Consider the following 16,981-nt stretch of genomic DNA (forward strand, 5'->3'; position numbering starts at 1 on the left):
TCTATCCTCCAGCCGTGTAGTATGTGCGTAGCTGTGTCCGTCGTGCCCTTCATGGTCCTCAAGGCGTTCCTCGTGTGCCTTGATTAGCTTGTTTCCTGGGTGTCGACCGCATGAGAATGGCTATCCTCGAGAACAATCATCTGCCTACGTCGGTGCTGTGCTCTTCCGATGTTTCATGGTTGGTTTGTGTTTGTAGCTTACGATGTGAGAAGAGTTGAGGACCTGAGGTGGATGATGGTGCAATGCCCATATGCTGGACAAGTCAACGATATATATATCGATGTATAAACAATCAATCTCGCCCAAAAGCCCCAAACATGAAGATGCAAGGACTTATGAAGCTTGCTGCAGCATAGAGCATACATTAACAGTACTCATCAAGCCACATATACTCATATGGAGGCCAATATAGCGACATAGAAGCTACGGCGGCCTTGTTCTATACGGCTCGGGAAAGGGACGGATTATACCGAGTGCAATGCATGCCAAGACTTTCCAAATCGAGGAAAGCCTGGCCCGAGCTCGGTCAGCGAAGTTGCAACCCAGCTGCCAAGTCCACCAAATGGGAATGGCCGCGTCGGTCACCGTCTCTCAGTTCGCGAGCCTCATTGAACAATGCCACTCAACACCCCAAAGAACACATCTCACGTGGCTACGCTACCAGATATCACCGAGAACGTCTGCCATCGCAGTTGCTGACTACGCCCGGCGAAGTCCAGGGCAGATAGACGGTAGATGTGGGAGACAACATCATTACGCGACGTATTCATCCACCAGCGGCCTAAGCACAACAACCGAGAAGGCCTAGGCCGCCATGAAGTATGATGAACATTCCAAGGGCATGGTCGGCGATCGGAAACCAGATACACGATTGTTAACCTAAACACACCCGCCAATACTCGCGAACGGTACGGCGAACGGCCAAGAACCTGCAATCAAGGGACGTGACAATACATCTCCCAACATCGCATCGGCCAAATTATCACCACCTATGCCCCATACACTGCAAAGCCAAGGTTGGGATCACAGAACCCCCGACCAACATAGCAACGATGACTCCGGTACTCCCATAAAAACCGATATCTTCGAGCATTAGGGGAAACCTTAAGGGTGCAGGTTAGCACATATTGGACCCAACAAGCGGAGAGGCAATTTACCAGAACAGCCCGATAAACCCCCAAATATGCCTGACAAAGGTAATAAACACACCCACACCAGCCGTGTCCCCCGAATAACAATCGACTGCATAGGTGATATTGACGGTCGTGACGATTTGAATTCCCCCGGCAGCAATCGCAGCCCCGATCAACGGCGTGACATTCCACTGTCCAGAGGCCTTCTCTGTCTGGACCAGGAACACGACGATACCACAGATTGCCAAAGCGACCCCGCTGTAGCTAAGCCATAATCGATGCTCGGGCAACGGAATACGACCGATCTGGTTCTCACGATACGACATCCATTGATCCGAGAGATAGCCGCCCACGTGCTCACCGAGGCCGGAGCCGATGATGATAGCAAGGTTCTGGAGGCCAACCTGCCGTGCATCCAGGCCGAACTTATCCGGAAAGATCTGGGGAATTTCAATTGATATTAGGACACTGGCGAGAAGGAAGACCATGGAGTACGCAACTGCGGGGATCAAAACAGAGGGGCGTGCAGCCGAGGTTAAAGGACCGAAGAAGTTCTTAAGGGTCAAAGGAGTAGGATTGAGACACCCGACTGCAGATAATCGCGACCCGACCGGTTTGTCGTCATATCGAGCGGACGAACAATAAAGCGTCTCACGACCGAGAAAGAAGTACAGGACGAGCTGGATACCGTTGACCTGGAACTTGTCAGCAATGAACCCAGATGACGTACGGCCTCGCAACGAAAGTGCAGTAAGGAAGTCGAACCATAGCCAACACCCCAATAAATTCACCGATATCCCACCCTCACCACCGCAAACCCGAAGATAAACGGTGCCGAGGGAACACCGAGCGTCACCATCAGTGCCGAAACGCCCATATACCGAGCGCAGTCCCTCGCAAAGAACATCTCACGCACAACCCCGCTGCCGATTGCCGCGGCAGGACAAATGAAGAACCCGGTTATGGCGCGACACAGACCCATCGTCGCGTACGATGGGCTTTTTGCACAACCAATATTTCCGATGAAGCTGCATACCAACGAGAGCAGAAATACCGGACACCGACCATAACGATCAGCAAAGGGCTTCCGGATCAAAGGTGCAGCGCCGAGAACGGCAATGACCAAGGAGGTGAGATAGCTAGCTCGGTGTACGCTGACGCCCAAATTATCGGCTATTTCCACGAAGGCGCACTGTATCGCTGCCGTGGTAAACGTTGCCATCATTGCATGGAAGGCAACCAGGGCAAGGTTGGTGAGTTTCTGAAGTTGAACGAGGAGTTAGCACCATGATCCAGTCCAACAAGTGACAACAGATGCGTGGTACCTCCCAAGCCGGCCAGTTGCATGGATCGTTGTCATCCATGGACAGGATAAGGTTGAGCTGCAACGTCCCGTGACGGTTCAGAAGATACTCCCAATGCTCGCTTGATAGACCATCCTCGCCGCCGGTGCTTGGTATTTCGTATGGTATCTCGGGGATACCTGCATCGACATACTCAGCCTGTGGTTTATCCATTTTACGGGAGATTTGGGTCCTACATTCTGAATGAGCGTCGCCGGATCACCAACGCATCTTATAGCATCATGAATTGTGGGGACGCCTGGCCGACCCACAACAACTCTTCCCCAGATTCAGCTCGAGATTTCCCGCAAAACCTGGCCATGGCCCATGGCCCCGAAGCTCCAAGGATTAGAGGTCGTATAGATGAGCTGTTGTCTCATTCTCCGAGCCAACGGAAGGCTGCAAGACGACTGGACAAGCGTTGGCTCGGGTAGCAGTTCGCTGATTTGTTGAACCAACCCAGTAAATGATTTGCTCTACCTGCTACTCGATTGGCTCGCTCAACGACCTCGGAATTGTTAAAGCCTAGGCACTTACTCACACAATGGAATGCTGGAATACAAACCCAGGAATGATGGAGGCAATTGGTCAACCTCATCACAGCTGAAGGTTGTTAGAAAATCTGCCGACGGACGCCCGATGTTTTCCAAGATATAATCCGTGTCCCAATAATCAAAGGGCATGAATGGCGCTACTCCGAGCTGGTACTCTGAGTCATTGTCAGACAAGGTACTTTGGGAGGTACTCATCGAGTACGCACCAAGTGTATCGAACACGGTCAGGAGTCGACCGATACAACAACTGGCTTTCTGTGTAATCAGATTAGTCTTCCCAAACGTCTTCATGACATCCAGTGCCTCCCCCAACTCCTGACGAACTTCAGCGGCCGAGGTATCGTCAAGAATATTCGGATCATGCTTCGTGACTAAGAGGATCATGAAGTAGTGCAATGTGATAGTCAGCACTAAAGACTGGTAAGCTCACATTTTCTCAAGATGGACTGGCCGCTCCATACTTGAGTAGTTGCAGGCGTACCAAGCAGCAAACTTGCTGGTGAAGCCATTGTTGAAGTTACTGAGCGCAGATATTATCCCGCATAGCTCCCGTACAGCATCGCGATCGTCCTGAACTATTTGAGGCAATACTTGCCTGAAATGGTTGCTCGTATGGGGCCCAAGGGAGGTCGCTTCACCTGACAAGAGGAATTGTGTGATCAAAGGGAAGTTGATGAGCATCCGAATTCGATAGTATTGAATAGACAAGAGAACCCGCGCGGCGACATAACCATCCGTTACCTCCGAGGGCGTTGTTAATTCAGACGGCGATATCAGGCCTCCAACCATGTCCAAACTGTCCGACCACTCATCAATCTGCCAGCCCAGATCGGCCCGCTTCGAGATGAGAGTCTGAATTCTGGGAGGTTCTGCCTGCTCCAAGTTACCGTTGTACAACGCTTCCACGGCGTGTTCGATGATGGGGTGAGACGTTCTGCGAAACCATTAGTGAAGTTACAGCCGGCGATAAGAACCACAAGCAACTTACGCAACCCTGGCGACGTAAAGGTCGCTAATTTTTGGGCTTGGTACCTCATTGCTGACCACGTTGAGAGATTGTGGTATCAAGAACGGTCGACCTTGCGTCAACCCCATAATCCCGTGGCCACTGTTAGTTTACACGACAATGCGACGAGGGCCGACCACGTTCCTGTCGTTTTTTACCATCCCACCCCACAGACGCAAGCGGAGGACTTTCTCGTTCGGCTTCCCGGCGGCAGCCCCATATTGAAGTCCGATGTGAAACGCCGCCTTTACACACAGTGCATGAGTTGTATAGCTGGATATGGAGCGCCGATGGTTCTGCTTGTATTCGACCATCAGGAGCAGCGTTTGCACTGGGTACTGATCAGCTCGAACCCGGCATCGACGCAGGAAGCCAAACCTAGCTCATAACTCGGACGCTCTATAGTTCTTGGATCGAGCAGCGCCACCGACCTCTCATAAAAGGCTTCTCGCTCCGACGACCCGAGTGAAGCTGACGCAGGTGCCCAAAGAATGTTCAAAAGTGCGAGGAGCACCCTTCGAAATCTCGGGGGATTCTGCTCTACTGATCTATGTACTCCTCGAGCAAAGCCGGTTTGCTGATATACGGTAGCACCAAGTCGATTGTCGAGAAGTACCTGTCGAGAAGGGCCGTGGCCTCTTCCGTCGGCGGCAGTGCATACAGTTCGCTGTGTGCCAAGCCACCTGCTGTCCCGGTATCATTGTCCGTTGTCAAGGATGTTTCATGATGCTGAGCACAATGATGGCACACATCCAGGCTCTGCCCCGTTCCGTCCGCTGGTAAGTGCATTATTGTCGCTTGAGCGAAGATCTTCGATATCAGTCGAAACATGGCATAGTTCGAGGTAGGTCCTGTGGCAGTGGTCAGCTATTTGCTAAACTGGGTTGGTGCCACTTACCGAAATATCCGACTTCGCTATTCGATACCTCTGCCAAGGCCTGTGTCGAGAGCACATCCACCGGTACGCCCTCATCTACAGTCGTTCGCTGGCTAGGGGATTCTTGTTACTTCTGCCTGTCCATAGCAATGCTGCTATCATTTCTCGAGTTCAAAGGTGTACTAGAAACGCTTCGCAGCTTCTCCTCGAGGACCTCTATCCTCTTCATCAAGTCACCTCTGCTCCTGGAACGTGTCAGAGAATATTCCGTTAGTCTCGGAACGAAGACCTACCGTCCTGGCTTCGTTACCCGGCCACTGCTATGGGGCGGCGCATAAAGACATTCTAGTTGTAGATCTTGACATCGAGAGCAACTCGGCCGTGTTCCTTCACACTGCAAGTCGTCAGCGGGCGAGCTCGCTCAATTAGCTGAGCACACGCACTTTGAGTTTCCGACGCCTGCACTCGGCGCAGGCGACCTCTGTTCTTCCCATTCTGCGTATTTTGGCCATACTGTAGTTGTTCCTCTAGTTTGCTCCTTTGTAGTTGCTTGGAGCCCATGACTTCTCCACGATCCCCCATGTCTCGACTCACGAGACTTCCCCACACAGAGGAGGCCGGCCCGCGCCTGACCAATCGGAAGAGTCCTTTCCGTATGTATGTCCGAGGGCATCACACCCCCTGTTGTCAACACAACCAATCGCTCATACCTTACCGTACTCCGCGGGGCAATGTCAATGTCCATCCAGAAGTAATTCTCCCTATTTCGCAGGCTTCCAAAGATAAATAAATACCCACCAAGCCCTGGCCCAACCACAATGGCTGCTCAATGTGTTCCGCTAGGAAGAACAACATAAGATGATGTTGACATTTATAGCCAACTTGCTCGTTGAAAATCTCTGGCTTTCTGGAGTGGCTATCCTGGCTTTCGCAGCCGCAGCATACGTAGTCTATCAGCGTTACCTTCATCCCCTGTCCAAGTACCCAGGCCCCTTCCTTGCAAGTGTCACAGACCTATGGCAGGCCCATCAATTTTTCACCCTCCAGCAGCCCTACAACCTGACCGAGCTCCAAGAAAAGTACGGACCAGTCGTCCGATATGGTCCGGACAAGCTGAGCGTCACCTACGAGAGCGCCATCCCTATCATCTACCAGAAAAGCGCTAAATCTATGCCGAAAACCGAGTTCTACGACGCATACGGAGCCGCTCACCCGAATGTATTCGGCATGCGCGATGAGGCAGTGAGTCAAATCTAGTCCCCAGAAGCCTAGGCATATCTAACACTTGGTGTTTTAGTTATATTCTACGAGACGGCGCCACATGTCCCATAGTTTCTCATCTAGCTATATCAAAGAGATGGAGCGGTACATGGACCTAAATATCGCTATCCTCAAGGACCGGATCCGTTCATGCTGCATTAGCGGCGAGGTCTTTGACCTGAAGAAACTGCTTCACTACTATATGATCGATGTGATTGGAGAACTCGCCTTCAGCCAGTCGTTCAGGGTGCAGGAAGCCGACGACGAGTCGCTTGTTCCTCCCGTGATTGAGCATAGCTTGTTAGCCGCCGTGACTGGGGCATGGCCGTCAATGACAAAGACGTTAAAGAAGTGGCTCCGGTACATACCTCACGACGGCCTAAGAAGGCTCTTTGCAGGCCGAAAAGCCTGCGCGGACCTTGCATCGACATGTGTTCGGCGCCGGCTGACGGACTTGAAGGGTGACGGATCCCTAGGCCAAGAAGACAGAAAGGATATACTGACCAATCTGATCAAAGCCAAGCACCCGGAGACCGGGGAGAAGCTTACGCAAATTGACCTGGAAACAGAGGCTTTCGGTTTCATGTACGTTGTTTTGTGTGTTTTCTTATTGACCTTTAGTTCTAATTCCATTCAGCATCGCAGGAACACACACTACTAGCGCAACCTCAACACTCCTCTTCTACCATCTTCTACACAACCCCAAATTCATGAAGACCTGCATCGAAGAGTTAGACTCGAGCCTTCCTGCTCTCGGATCAAGTGAGCCGGCATATCCAGTCATAATCGCAGAGTCCTCTCTTCCTTTCCTTCGCAGCTGCGTACGTGAAAATCTCCGGATTACACCTGTCTTCACAATGCCATTAGCCCGCCGCGTCATGGATCCAGCCGGGGTGGTCATCGAGGGTGATCATATCCCTCAAGGTGTAAGTCTCGTCCCACCTCATTTGAATAACTAGAAGACACCATATAACTAAGTTTGGGATATCCAGACCTCCCTCGCCGTCTGCAACCATGCCTTCCACCACAACCCCGACTGTCTGAGGTTCAGATCATAACGTCTTCGATCCAACTCGGTGGGATGACCCCTCCGTTGCCGCCAAAGCGCGCCTGCTCATGCACTTTCGGGCTCGGCGGACGACAATGCAGTGGGAAGACAGTGGCCACGACAAATATATACAAGCTCTTCAGCACTCTCTTGAGGGAGTTTACGTTCGAGCTAGCGGATGAGCGGGAGCGAGTCGATGCCGAGAAGGGTTTGCATAAGGGCAAGATCCCGGACCTTGTCAGCGTGGGCATTAGTGACCTCGCCGAACCGTTGCTAATTAGGGCTCGAGTCCGTGAGAGACATTGACGGCGATTGCGCGGATATGTGATCATGTGTTATACTGTATAAGTCAATGCTTGGCAGTAACTAGCACATACGACCACAGGGTGTGGAGAACAGGGCTTCCCGTCCGCTCAGCCGTACTTAAGCCACACGCCGGCTGGTTAGTAGTATGGTGGGTGACCACATGCGAATCCCAGCTGTTGTATGTTTTTTGTTTTGCTGTTTTTGGAGCATTTAAGGCATATCTGTGCATTGTAGGGCTACGAATGGCGATTGGAGATGTTGATGGTGTCCTCAGTATGTAATCCGGAGTCTGTACGCCATGATTACAGTTATTGAGCGCGAGGGCGGACTACGCAATGGTTCACGGGTTGCTGTTTGGCTGAGGGAAAGAATCGGACTCGGGGAAGACCTTGGGGTAAGTCAACAACCATTGTAATATGCTTCATGCTCGGTACGTTTGAAGCGGTCGAGGCCTACTGCCAACCATACGGTAAACTCGGCGGTGCAGACTGGCATCCTTATGTAGCTTATGTCAATAATGCCGTCCACACGCTGGACTGCCGACGGACCGTGGCCCAGATCCCAGTACTGATTACCCTTCCAGGAATACCTGAAGAGCGTTAGAATGGGGGCCACAATCTTGCCCTTTGACCCCAACGACCCCCACGACCTAGGAACTTTTGAGCTGGTAAGGAGCCAGCAGTTGCAGGCGCTCAAGCAGCGCCCCCCCCCGGGCGACGAGGACACAGTGAATATGGTGTCTGCCCTGACCATCAAAGACGATGGCTCGATAGGCAAGTGGCATATACGAAGACTAGCACTCAAAGCCCAATTCAAGCGGGATGGATATTGTGCCCGGGTGGATGGCTTCATGTCTAAAGAAGCAGATGATAGCGCGACTGAGATGCCTTTAGAAGTCAGGCCAAGGCTTGGGGATAGGCTCGAGCCAGACGTTTCAACGCAAGAGACTTCAGAGGTTGTCGGTTCCCGATAAGGAGACCGACATGCAACCGGTGGATGATCGGTGAGTTGTCCCTGTTACTGGTTTAAGAAGGGTCTCTAATAGGGCATGGTTGGACAGCCCAGTCTTTTTCGCACAGGACGGCGCCGAGATATACCCCTCGACGGCAAGCGGCGCCTAGTTCTCAAGGACGACTTCATGGTCATTCAGCAGTACGGCCCTTGGAATATCGACGACGCCGGCGATATAGAGCAGCCTGGGTGGTTAGTCCAGCCCATGTTAATTAAGTACGCAGCATAGGCGCTGGTCAAGGGTTTACTTACAATAGCAAACACTAAAATGGGCCATTCAGTTTCATGACCATGGTGCGCTGTACAATAAATTCAAGGCACGTCGGGCGCAGTATCGACCACGGTTCATATGATCGAGGAGCACTATTGTGTATAATGCGTACAGTTCAGGGCAGCCAAAGCCATTCTCCATCATATGCTGATCGAGAAAGAGTTCGCGGGCAACATTTCTGCTCCCACTTCTTCATTTTTCCTTTTCCATCCCCGCCTTGATATTCCCTTCTTTCTCTTCAACTCCTGTCTCATTGCAACTATCTCGGGACACATTCTGGACTCTGTATGACCGTGGCCAAAACGGGTGCTGTCCTGTAAGGCCAGGAACTCCCTGTCTCATCGAGATCATGTATCTACCCGGTTCTTTATCAGTTTCTCGCATGCGCGAATTATACAAGGCCAACTCTTTGGAACTACTCGACTATCTCTTTGACTCGCTAGGCCCATACATCGACACTGTTGAGCTTCCACTACACGCAATCTCAATCGCCGAGTTTGACGCCAAAAACGATGGATACGTCACCTCGTCCAAATGGTCAATTCCATCCAATGCCTGCCCTCAAACTTGCCAGGTACTCCATCGACGGCAAGAACTGGAGACCCCTCAGGCATGACACCACTTTCACGGACTACATACCAACAGCAGAACCCGCCTCCCTTCCCTACCCGAGACCTCAAAACCGCGCCAGAATGTTTCTCCAGGTTGTCCAAGTTCTGTTCTTGGCCAGGCCACGCAAGTATATACAAAAGACCCTTGCACGCAAGAGCGGTTGGAGTCGAATGAAGTAAGCCCCTTGCCAATACTCACTCGCCTCTGTTTAGTGATCGAGCACTGACTAGCAATCAGCCCTAAGAATTCCTTCTATTCTAGGGATTCCCATGGGTTACTGGATGATGGTAGGTCCGAGGGCTGGACATCAGGAATCTTCGAGCATCCGCAATCCAAGGTGCCACACATTATGATCCTAGCGCAATTCGGCGTCAAGGTTTCGTCTGACGACTTGCTTGTTGGAGAACTGAGCATGATTGCGCAGGCAGTTAATAACAGACTAAGTCAGACCAAGTTCGAACACTGCGCCTACTTTCCTGTATGATTACTTTGGCAGTGTTTATCCACTGTTTTTCGGGCCGAGCTAACCGCACCGTGACACATCAGGTCCTCGTCATATCGTTCTTTGGCCCCCAGCATGGCTGAATCATTCAAGGCTGCTTTGATCGATCTGGCAAGCTTCGGGTGCAGGTGAGCAAGCGGTATAGTTTTGAGACGGAAGAGGAGGCCCCATTCGACCTTTTCCTGCGCTTTGCGGCGAGCACGCCGATGGAAGCTACCATAGTCAAGCCGTAATCGCCTTAACTGGTTGAATGTGTTTTGGGAAGTTAGTTATAGTGACCTTGGAAGCATCAGGGAATCAAAAAGCAGCAGGTGCATTGCTGATACTCGCACAATGGTGTACACAGGTCTTGGAAGCATGTTTACATTTATCTGGGAGAAGCTGGGATTAGCAGGAAGAACTTCGTCAACGATGGATATCGGAACCGACGGTAGTCCATAGAGTACCGTTTCGACCAGTATCGAAGTTCGGAACGCAGCTCTTCGGAACAGGCTCTAGTTCATATAGCACCGGTTTTGCCCAGTAGTACAACACCTCCATTCGCCAGTGATAGATCCAGGGCATCGATAAGCCCCGCCATCATACACCTACTTCCAGCAACCGTGAGGTGCTAGATGAGCAGGATTTGACTCCGGACCATGTCCAGGACCTGTATTACACACACCCCGGGGTGATTAGGGGCATATCCACTTCCATGTGGTATCTACGTGGTTTAGTCTGTGAGCCACTGATATTACAATACTCTGCAGTGCAATTCATTGGGATTAGGTCTTTGAATTGGTGTCCACGGTCAGGACTTAGGACCATGGCCGCAATTTACTCCCGTCCGTGCATAAGTCTATACTGCATTCGAGTTAGCATTTGGTTCATAGCTCAGCGCACAACAATCACAGAATAAGGGCGCGGAGTGTGCCCTTATGTCAGGGTAGAGAACCATCTACAGATGCAGGAGGGGCAGCTGCTCCCATCGGGTATTTTAAGAATTTATACATAAGGTATCTATAGGACACTAAGAATACCTACGCACCCGCCAAACTGCTGTAGCGTTGGTCCCGTCCCGTTATGCCTTATCTCCCTGACCATGGTCGTTGCCAGATCCCGGGTACGACTTCATTGCCTGTTACCTAAGGGTATAGTGCTAAGTGACTCAAGGTCCCGGCTTGACTTTCTCCCTGAGCTTGGCCTTGGCTCTGAGTTTATACAAGGACCCTAGAGGCCTTGCTGACTGGAACAATCGGTGTACCAGGCTAGGAACGTCGTGCTGGTGAAAAATAGGGTGACTGAATAGAAACGTTGAATGTATTATAGAAAGAGAAATCTTCAAGATTGACTGCGCTCTGATGAAGTAAACGAGAGAATGAGGCGGCAAACCATCTAGATCAGGCATGGATTCCTTGATATGGCATGCAAGAGACAATGAATGAGAAAAGAAGAGAAGACAACGGCGCAATTTCGAGACGACACTCCCACCCCGTCAAAGGCCAAGCTCTACAGGTTGACAGTATTAGCCGAGTTACTATCAGAGTTCGAGACACCGCCGGTCGAAGTCAAGCTGGCCGCATAGCTAGTCTCGTAGCTGGCGGAGACATTCACGCCCAGGGTGATCCAAGCAAAGATACCGTCTTCAACAGAGTCCCCAAGCAGAGCATACTCGAAGAAGGGGTCGGATGCCGTGTCCTCCGTCTCATCCTGGACAACATGGTCATCGGCGTTCTTGGTGATAGCCACGTCGTTGGTGTCGTACGGGTACAGCGCCTCCACTTCGCTGATGAGGTCCTGGTCGAAGAAGAGCTGGCCAATGTGTGCGGCATTGCCGCCGGTAAGGGTGTTATTAGGGAGGACAGTCGCGCCGACATGTGCAACAACATGAACGTGAGTTGCGCGTCCGGAGTAGTGACCAGGAAAGACAGATTTAAACTGCGCCACGCCGTCGCTGTCTGTCTTCTGAATCCCGCGCAGGAAGGTCTTGTCGAGGTTAGACGCGTCGGCTCCATTCCCGTTCATATCGCTCTGCACGCCCGAGTACTGGCCCGTGGCATTGCAGTTCCAGACATCCCAGTACAGGTCGGCAATCGGCTCGCAGGTCTCGATGTTGATGAACTGGCCGTCGAGGATCACGGGGACACCGGCTTCACCGTCACGCACGTCGGAGCGGATGAGTTCGCCTTTAACCCAGAAGGGGCCGATCTCGCCTTCCGGGGAGAGGATGCACACGGGGTCCTTGGCGAAGAGGTCTTGCTCGGGGGTGTTGGAGTTCACTTGGAGCGGAGAGTGGTGGGAAGTGTTGGCGGATGGGTTGTAGTCGCGGGCTGCGAGGGCTTGTCGGCGGTGGAACTCGTACTGCTCGGCGCGGCGGGCTTCGATGCGGGCGTTGAGGCCGCGGCGTTCGAGGTGGTCGGCGCACTGGCCAAGGCTTCGTTTGGCGTTGGTGAGGAAGGATCTCTTTTGCGCGTGGGTCATTGAGCTGGGCTCGTGGGCGCCGGGGTGCGCAGCGGCCATAACGGCCATACCAAGTACGGCGGCCTTGCAGAGCAAAGTGAGCTGCATTGTAGATGGTGGAGGGGAGCTGGAGGATGGTAAATGAGGAACTGGAGAAGAGTTTGACCATGGTCAGCTTTGAGGGCTGTGGTCAGGCTATTTATACCTGGAGAGTCCTTCTCCCGGCTTTCGCGATATCTATTATGACTCGAATCTAGATCCGTTTAGATGTTTCAACGACATCCCAATTCTCTTGGCTCCCATTGCTGTCGTCAGCCGACGTGTGGTCGAAATGTGAAAAGAAGAGGCGGGCAAGTGTCTTCAGCAACAGCATGGCGGAGCTACTAGGCGGACTATCCACTTTCAAGCCGGTATAGAGCAGATCACGGCCTTGGCTGACGAATATGCTTGAGATGATTGTGTAGATAAAACAGATTGCGTTTGTCATCGGAGAACTTGGGTTCCGATGCGGGCAAGACTAAGTAGGCAGGTGCGTCCCGCACTTTTTGGGCCGTTCTGTGCCAAAATTTAGTTAAGATAGATCTTACGGAGTAGGCTTCAAGGCTTAAAGGCTTATACTCCACATCTGTTTAATCATCTTCAATTGATTCGCCCGGAGCTCGACTTTTCCGATGACAAAGCCACATGAGGCCCACAGATGTCGATCATCACCGGTGGAGAGTGGAAACATATTCTCTAACTTTCTAGCCTCAATTTTCGTCCCTGGGTCCAAGTCTTCAATAGAGTGCACTGAAAAATTCCTTTTCTAGCTGAGTCAGCGGTGCTGGAGTTCTCCGGAGTGAGCAACAAGCCCTGGTGATGTCCCTATCCACTTTACTAATATGAGCTGAAGTATGTCGAGCGGGCCATGGTAACTTGACTCTTTTGCAGCAATCGTGGCGGGACCTGCAGAATACAACACAAAGCGGTGGACGCTTAGAGGTCTCTGAGAGCCTCGTGGCCTAAATGGCCTGCTATGGGATTAGCTGGACAGTACATTGAGCATATGCAGGTCAGCACCGGACTCGCACTCTCTTCTCTTGTGGAACTCGAGAAACGAAGGTTACGGCTATGGTCAACTGTTGTACTGTCATATCAGTCGCTCAAGGCTGTACATCAAAGTAGTTCGAACTCATGAGGCGCTACCGTACAATTGCAAGGTTCAGCTAGCCACGCAGATGCCAACAGCCTTTCTCGACTACAGAGGAGGTAAGAAGGATAGAGAGAGGCCAGGAAGATCCTACGAGTTTGAAGTGCTCATGAATAGCATGAGGATTGAGAATATCCGACTTCTTTGTGGTTTGACGTGCTATTACTCCTTAGGTTATTATTTACAAAAGTGCAGCAACAAGGCCACAGAACCCCCCGACCAGTGGTAATAAACTCCGTACCCAGTTAAGCTTTGTCCACTTCTCAATCAACGCGACAGTATTAGGATCAGACTCTGGCATTTGGGTCCTTTCCAAGAGGGCGTTGTTTGTGTTGGACATGGCGAATATCGTGAAGGGGACAATGCCCAATGTCAAGATAGCACCGGCGGAATAATACAACATACTTGCACTCTGTGCTGGTGGTAGATGTAGAGACCTGGAAACTGGAGCCCCGGAGGATTTCGAGAACGCAAGGTACAAGAAGGCAGTAGAGACCGCAGCAGCTATCGGAGGGCAGTGGGTTTTGCCAGCCTCGAGGATGTGATTCCATTGCCGCACAAGTATTGCAGGCGAGCAATGGCCTTCCCGATGCGACCGGAGCAGGGCGGGCATGGCCATCATGCTGAGGGCAGCTATGTTTCCTGGAGATAAAAGGCCGTCAGCTTCCTGCTCTGTAATGGATTGAGCTCGAGAGACCGGGGCAAACAAACCGGACAACCAAACTGCGCCAGCTATACCGATAGCTTGCGCTACGCGACGAAGAGAGAACATTGGCATTAACATTATGTATTCCAGAACGTGAAGAATGAAAAGGAAGAAAGCTGAGATTTGGCTCAACGAGACTGATATAAATCCATGCCCTATCCTTGTGTTTGTGGGGTGGTTGCATTTCGGAACCAATCACAGCGGAACCGAAGCCCGAGTCGTGTTTTCGGAGTGTGTCTAGTGTGCTCCCCGAGGTTGCCTTCACCAGCCATCTCCATTAACCCTCTCCGCTGCCCCTTCGCCCAGGACATGTCGGGCCTCGAGCTTGTCGCTAAACACCTGAACGCATGCAACAAATGTGCGGCACGAAAAGTCAGATGCGACAAACAAGAGCCATGTAGCACCTGCCAACGCAGCGGTGCCGAGTGCATCTACCCAGCAATTGTGCATCGGCCGCGTAAGCGCAGATTTCAGTGCTCGCACGAAGCTTTACTGGGCAAACTAAGGGAGTACGAGGACCTCCTTCGCGGCGCTGGAGTTCCTTTCGACCCTTTTGCCCCCAGTGAGACCAGTGCCGAAACGCCCAATGTTGAACCGCCGTCATGTGATCAGCATCGAGTGCAAGATCAAGATCAGTATATCGATCGCCAGTCACTGTCCCAGCAGCCAGACAAGGACCATGGCTCCGACTTCAATTTCCCAATCGGTGGACTGGTCGTCAACCCCGACGGCAGCAGGAGCTATGAGCACTCGATGCTCATGACTTTGAGCAAAGAGGTGGGCTCCTTTTGACTTCTTGAATGCAAGCTCCTCAATCTGATGGGCTAGTCTACAGTTCTCTCCCCATATGCCTCATGCAGAATCAACTAGTACCTCATTGGGCCGGTCGCTGCTATCCCAGATATTTCGCATGCCTTTCAGGCCCAGCCAATCCGCGTTGATTGTTCCCGCGGCCGATGAGGACAAACTCTGGTCTACCTTCCTATCGAATGTTGACCCATTGACCAAAGTCATTCACTGGCCTACTATAGACAAACTGAGAAAGCGGCGTCAATCAGGAGAGCCTACTTCGAAACACTATGATGCTCTTTTGTGTTCCATCTATGCCTGTTCGTTGATTTCCATCAAGGAAACCGAGTGCCATGCCATTTATGGTCACAGTCAAGCTGCTCTGATAATACATTACACTGCGGCAGCATGGAACGCCTTGCACGATGCAGACTTCCTCCACTCTCTTGACCTGATGACTGTGCAAGCATTGTCATTGTTACTAGTAAGCCATTCTATTCTACCTTCCTCAGCCGACGAGAGGATTCCTGACTTCTTGGTAGACATCCATTCAACACCTGTCCGAGCCGTCGTATTTCTGGTCATTACTGGGCATCGTAATCCGCAAAGCTCAGACAATCGGTCTGCATCGAGACGGTGCCAATCTAGGCCTCTCACTTTACGAGTGCGAACTGCGTCGCCGTGTTTGGTGGTATTTGGTTGGTCTTGATACGCGCGCCTCCGAGCTGGCCGGTGCCGCGAGCTCCGTGATTTCGCAGCCTTGGGATACTCGGCTCCCTGCCAACATCGATGACCAAGATCTCTATCCCGAACTCGACGTCCTTCCACCTAACCCCGTGCGATTGACCAGCATGAGTTTCTGCCTGTTCCAGTTCGAAACCCTTTGCCTTCTCCGATCGACTTACTTTGACGCCTCCCAGAAAAATTTGTCCAAGAACAGTTTGCGCATGCCCATTTCCGCCGAGCGAATCTCGGACTTCCGCAAGTTCTTAGAAGACAAGTTTCTGCGCTTCTGTGATCCGGTAATACCGATTCATTTTATGCTCAATGCTTTCGTGCGGCTCACCTTGTGCAAGCTGGAAGCCTTCTCTCTGGGGTACCACGCCAGAACACGGAAGATGCAGCCACCGTCGTATCCGGACTCAAGAGCTACTTATGGCCTCCGAATGCTGGAATACGATTCGCTACTACACTCTAACCCATCCGCGCGGGGATTCCGCTGGTTCATGTACGCACACTTCTCATGGGGTGCTCTTATCATGTTGCTGCAATCTATGCCAGTGAAGAACTGGGGTGCTGCGGAAGAAAACATGTGGTGTCACGTCGAAAATATCTTCAACCGCTACCCGCAAATGTATCTGGAAGATCGGGGGCTGCATCGCTTGGTTAGCTCCCTTGTTCTTCGAGTCTGGGGGGCTCGACAGGCGTCTCGGCAACAAGGTGTTTCACAACCAGCAGAACCTGCTCCATCATTCATTGCGAACCTTCAATCGAAGCCTCACCTTCGTAGCGACATAGTGTCCTCCAGTGACAACGTCCCCAGCGGTGGCCTTCATGCAGCGGCTTCTGCCACGAGTGAGCAGACCAGACATCCCACGGATGACTTGGAGCAACCGGGATCGTTGGATGACTCGTTTTTCTCTGCCGCGCTACTGGATTGGAACACCAATCTCGACTTCAGTGCTTGGTTGACGTGAAAACCAACATGGAGCAACAAACGCTCTTTCTATTCTCAGGAGTATATCCCGTACTGTGGATTCCATGGTTGACGCTCTCCAGAAGACACAAAGTTCAAACCATACAGGGCTTCAGACGGTGATCTGAATAGCCCGTCATCTAAGCTCATATCTGGTTCGGTGTCTCGGAAAGTGGAACTCGGGGCGTCGGAACCAGTCGGTCGGACACTAGAAACCCCGAGCTATTTTGAGAAAAGGA

At 51.8% G+C, this 16,981-nt stretch overlaps 7 protein-coding genes across 7 annotated transcripts; 4 read left to right on the forward strand and 3 right to left on the reverse strand.

Moving 5' to 3' along the window:
* Positions 1-638: 638 nt before the first annotated feature.
* BDW74DRAFT_186165 (uncharacterized protein) lies at positions 639-2,960 on the reverse strand. The gene is made up of 4 exons (XM_073731202.1): positions 2,459-2,960; positions 1,936-2,394; positions 1,158-1,828; positions 639-1,103 (listed from the first exon to the last, which is right to left on the reverse strand). The coding sequence occupies exons 1-4, from the start codon at positions 2,648-2,650 to the stop codon at positions 983-985; spliced, it is 1,443 nt and encodes a 480-aa protein (XP_073588367.1). The 5' UTR covers positions 2,651-2,960; the 3' UTR covers positions 639-982.
* Positions 2,961-3,009: 49 nt separating this feature from the next.
* On the reverse strand, positions 3,010-5,425 carry BDW74DRAFT_165079 (uncharacterized protein; the record flags this gene model as incomplete). Its single annotated transcript, XM_073726374.1, has 10 exons — positions 3,010-3,185; positions 3,237-3,440; positions 3,492-3,964; positions 4,019-4,138; positions 4,208-4,367; positions 4,415-4,584; positions 4,623-4,887; positions 4,935-5,026; positions 5,207-5,307; positions 5,357-5,425. The coding sequence occupies 10 exons, from the start codon at positions 5,423-5,425 to the stop codon at positions 3,010-3,012; spliced, it is 1,830 nt and encodes a 609-aa protein (XP_073588368.1).
* A 349-nt stretch (positions 5,426-5,774) lies between these two features.
* On the forward strand, positions 5,775-7,527 carry BDW74DRAFT_165080 (uncharacterized protein; the record flags this gene model as incomplete). The annotated part of the gene is made up of 5 exons (XM_073726375.1): positions 5,775-6,155; positions 6,211-6,758; positions 6,811-7,099; positions 7,166-7,218; positions 7,323-7,527. The coding sequence occupies 5 exons, from the start codon at positions 5,775-5,777 to the stop codon at positions 7,525-7,527; spliced, it is 1,476 nt and encodes a 491-aa protein (XP_073588369.1).
* A 1,588-nt stretch (positions 7,528-9,115) lies between these two features.
* Positions 9,116-9,507, forward strand: BDW74DRAFT_143459 (uncharacterized protein). Its single transcript, XM_073722877.1, has one exon. The coding sequence runs from the start codon at positions 9,159-9,161 to the stop codon at positions 9,423-9,425; it is 267 nt and encodes an 88-aa protein (XP_073588370.1). The 5' UTR covers positions 9,116-9,158; the 3' UTR covers positions 9,426-9,507.
* A 39-nt stretch (positions 9,508-9,546) lies between these two features.
* BDW74DRAFT_42148 (uncharacterized protein) lies at positions 9,547-10,239 on the forward strand. The gene is made up of 3 exons (XM_073732747.1): positions 9,547-9,596; positions 9,659-9,899; positions 9,968-10,239. Exons 1-3 carry the CDS (start codon positions 9,592-9,594, stop codon positions 10,004-10,006), a joined length of 285 nt encoding a protein of 94 aa, XP_073588371.1. The 5' UTR covers positions 9,547-9,591; the 3' UTR covers positions 10,007-10,239.
* Positions 10,240-11,284: 1,045 nt separating this feature from the next.
* Positions 11,285-12,595, reverse strand: BDW74DRAFT_186173 (intradiol ring-cleavage dioxygenase). The gene has a single exon (XM_073731203.1). The coding sequence runs from the start codon at positions 12,468-12,470 to the stop codon at positions 11,412-11,414; it is 1,059 nt and encodes a 352-aa protein (XP_073588372.1). The 5' UTR covers positions 12,471-12,595; the 3' UTR covers positions 11,285-11,411.
* A 1,971-nt stretch (positions 12,596-14,566) lies between these two features.
* BDW74DRAFT_186176 (Zn(II)2Cys6 transcription factor) lies at positions 14,567-16,938 on the forward strand (the record flags this gene model as incomplete). Its single annotated transcript, XM_073731204.1, has 3 exons — positions 14,567-15,034; positions 15,093-15,530; positions 15,589-16,938. The coding sequence occupies 3 exons, from the start codon at positions 14,567-14,569 to the stop codon at positions 16,741-16,743; spliced, it is 2,061 nt and encodes a 686-aa protein (XP_073588373.1). The 3' UTR covers positions 16,744-16,938.
* Between the last annotated feature and the right edge of the window lie 43 nt (positions 16,939-16,981).

Source organism: Aspergillus multicolor (genome assembly GCF_047715735.1).
Source record: "Aspergillus multicolor strain CBS 133.54 unplaced genomic scaffold BDW74scaffold_2, whole genome shotgun sequence".
Taxonomy (NCBI): Eukaryota; Fungi; Ascomycota; class Eurotiomycetes; order Eurotiales; family Aspergillaceae; genus Aspergillus; species Aspergillus multicolor.

Coding starts and splice junctions, on each gene's coding strand:
- BDW74DRAFT_143459 (XM_073722877.1), top strand. CDS start 9,159: ATGTATCTACCCGGTTCTTTATCAGTTTCTCGCATGCGCGAATTATAC.
- BDW74DRAFT_186165 (XM_073731202.1), bottom strand. CDS start 2,650: ATGGATAAACCACAGGCTGAGTATGTCGATGCAGGTATCCCCGAGATA. Junction 1,829..1,935: donor TCGGGTTTGCGGTGGTGAGG/GTGGGATATCGG, acceptor GACAAGTTCCAG/GTCAACGGTATCCAGCTCGT. Junction 1,104..1,157: donor GGGTTTATCGGGCTGTTCTG/GTAAATTGCCTC, acceptor TGCACCCTTAAG/GTTTCCCCTAATGCTCGAAG.
- BDW74DRAFT_186173 (XM_073731203.1), bottom strand. CDS start 12,470: ATGCAGCTCACTTTGCTCTGCAAGGCCGCCGTACTTGGTATGGCCGTT.
- BDW74DRAFT_42148 (XM_073732747.1), top strand. Junction 9,900..9,967: donor AACACTGCGCCTACTTTCCT/GTATGATTACTT, acceptor GTGACACATCAG/GTCCTCGTCATATCGTTCTT.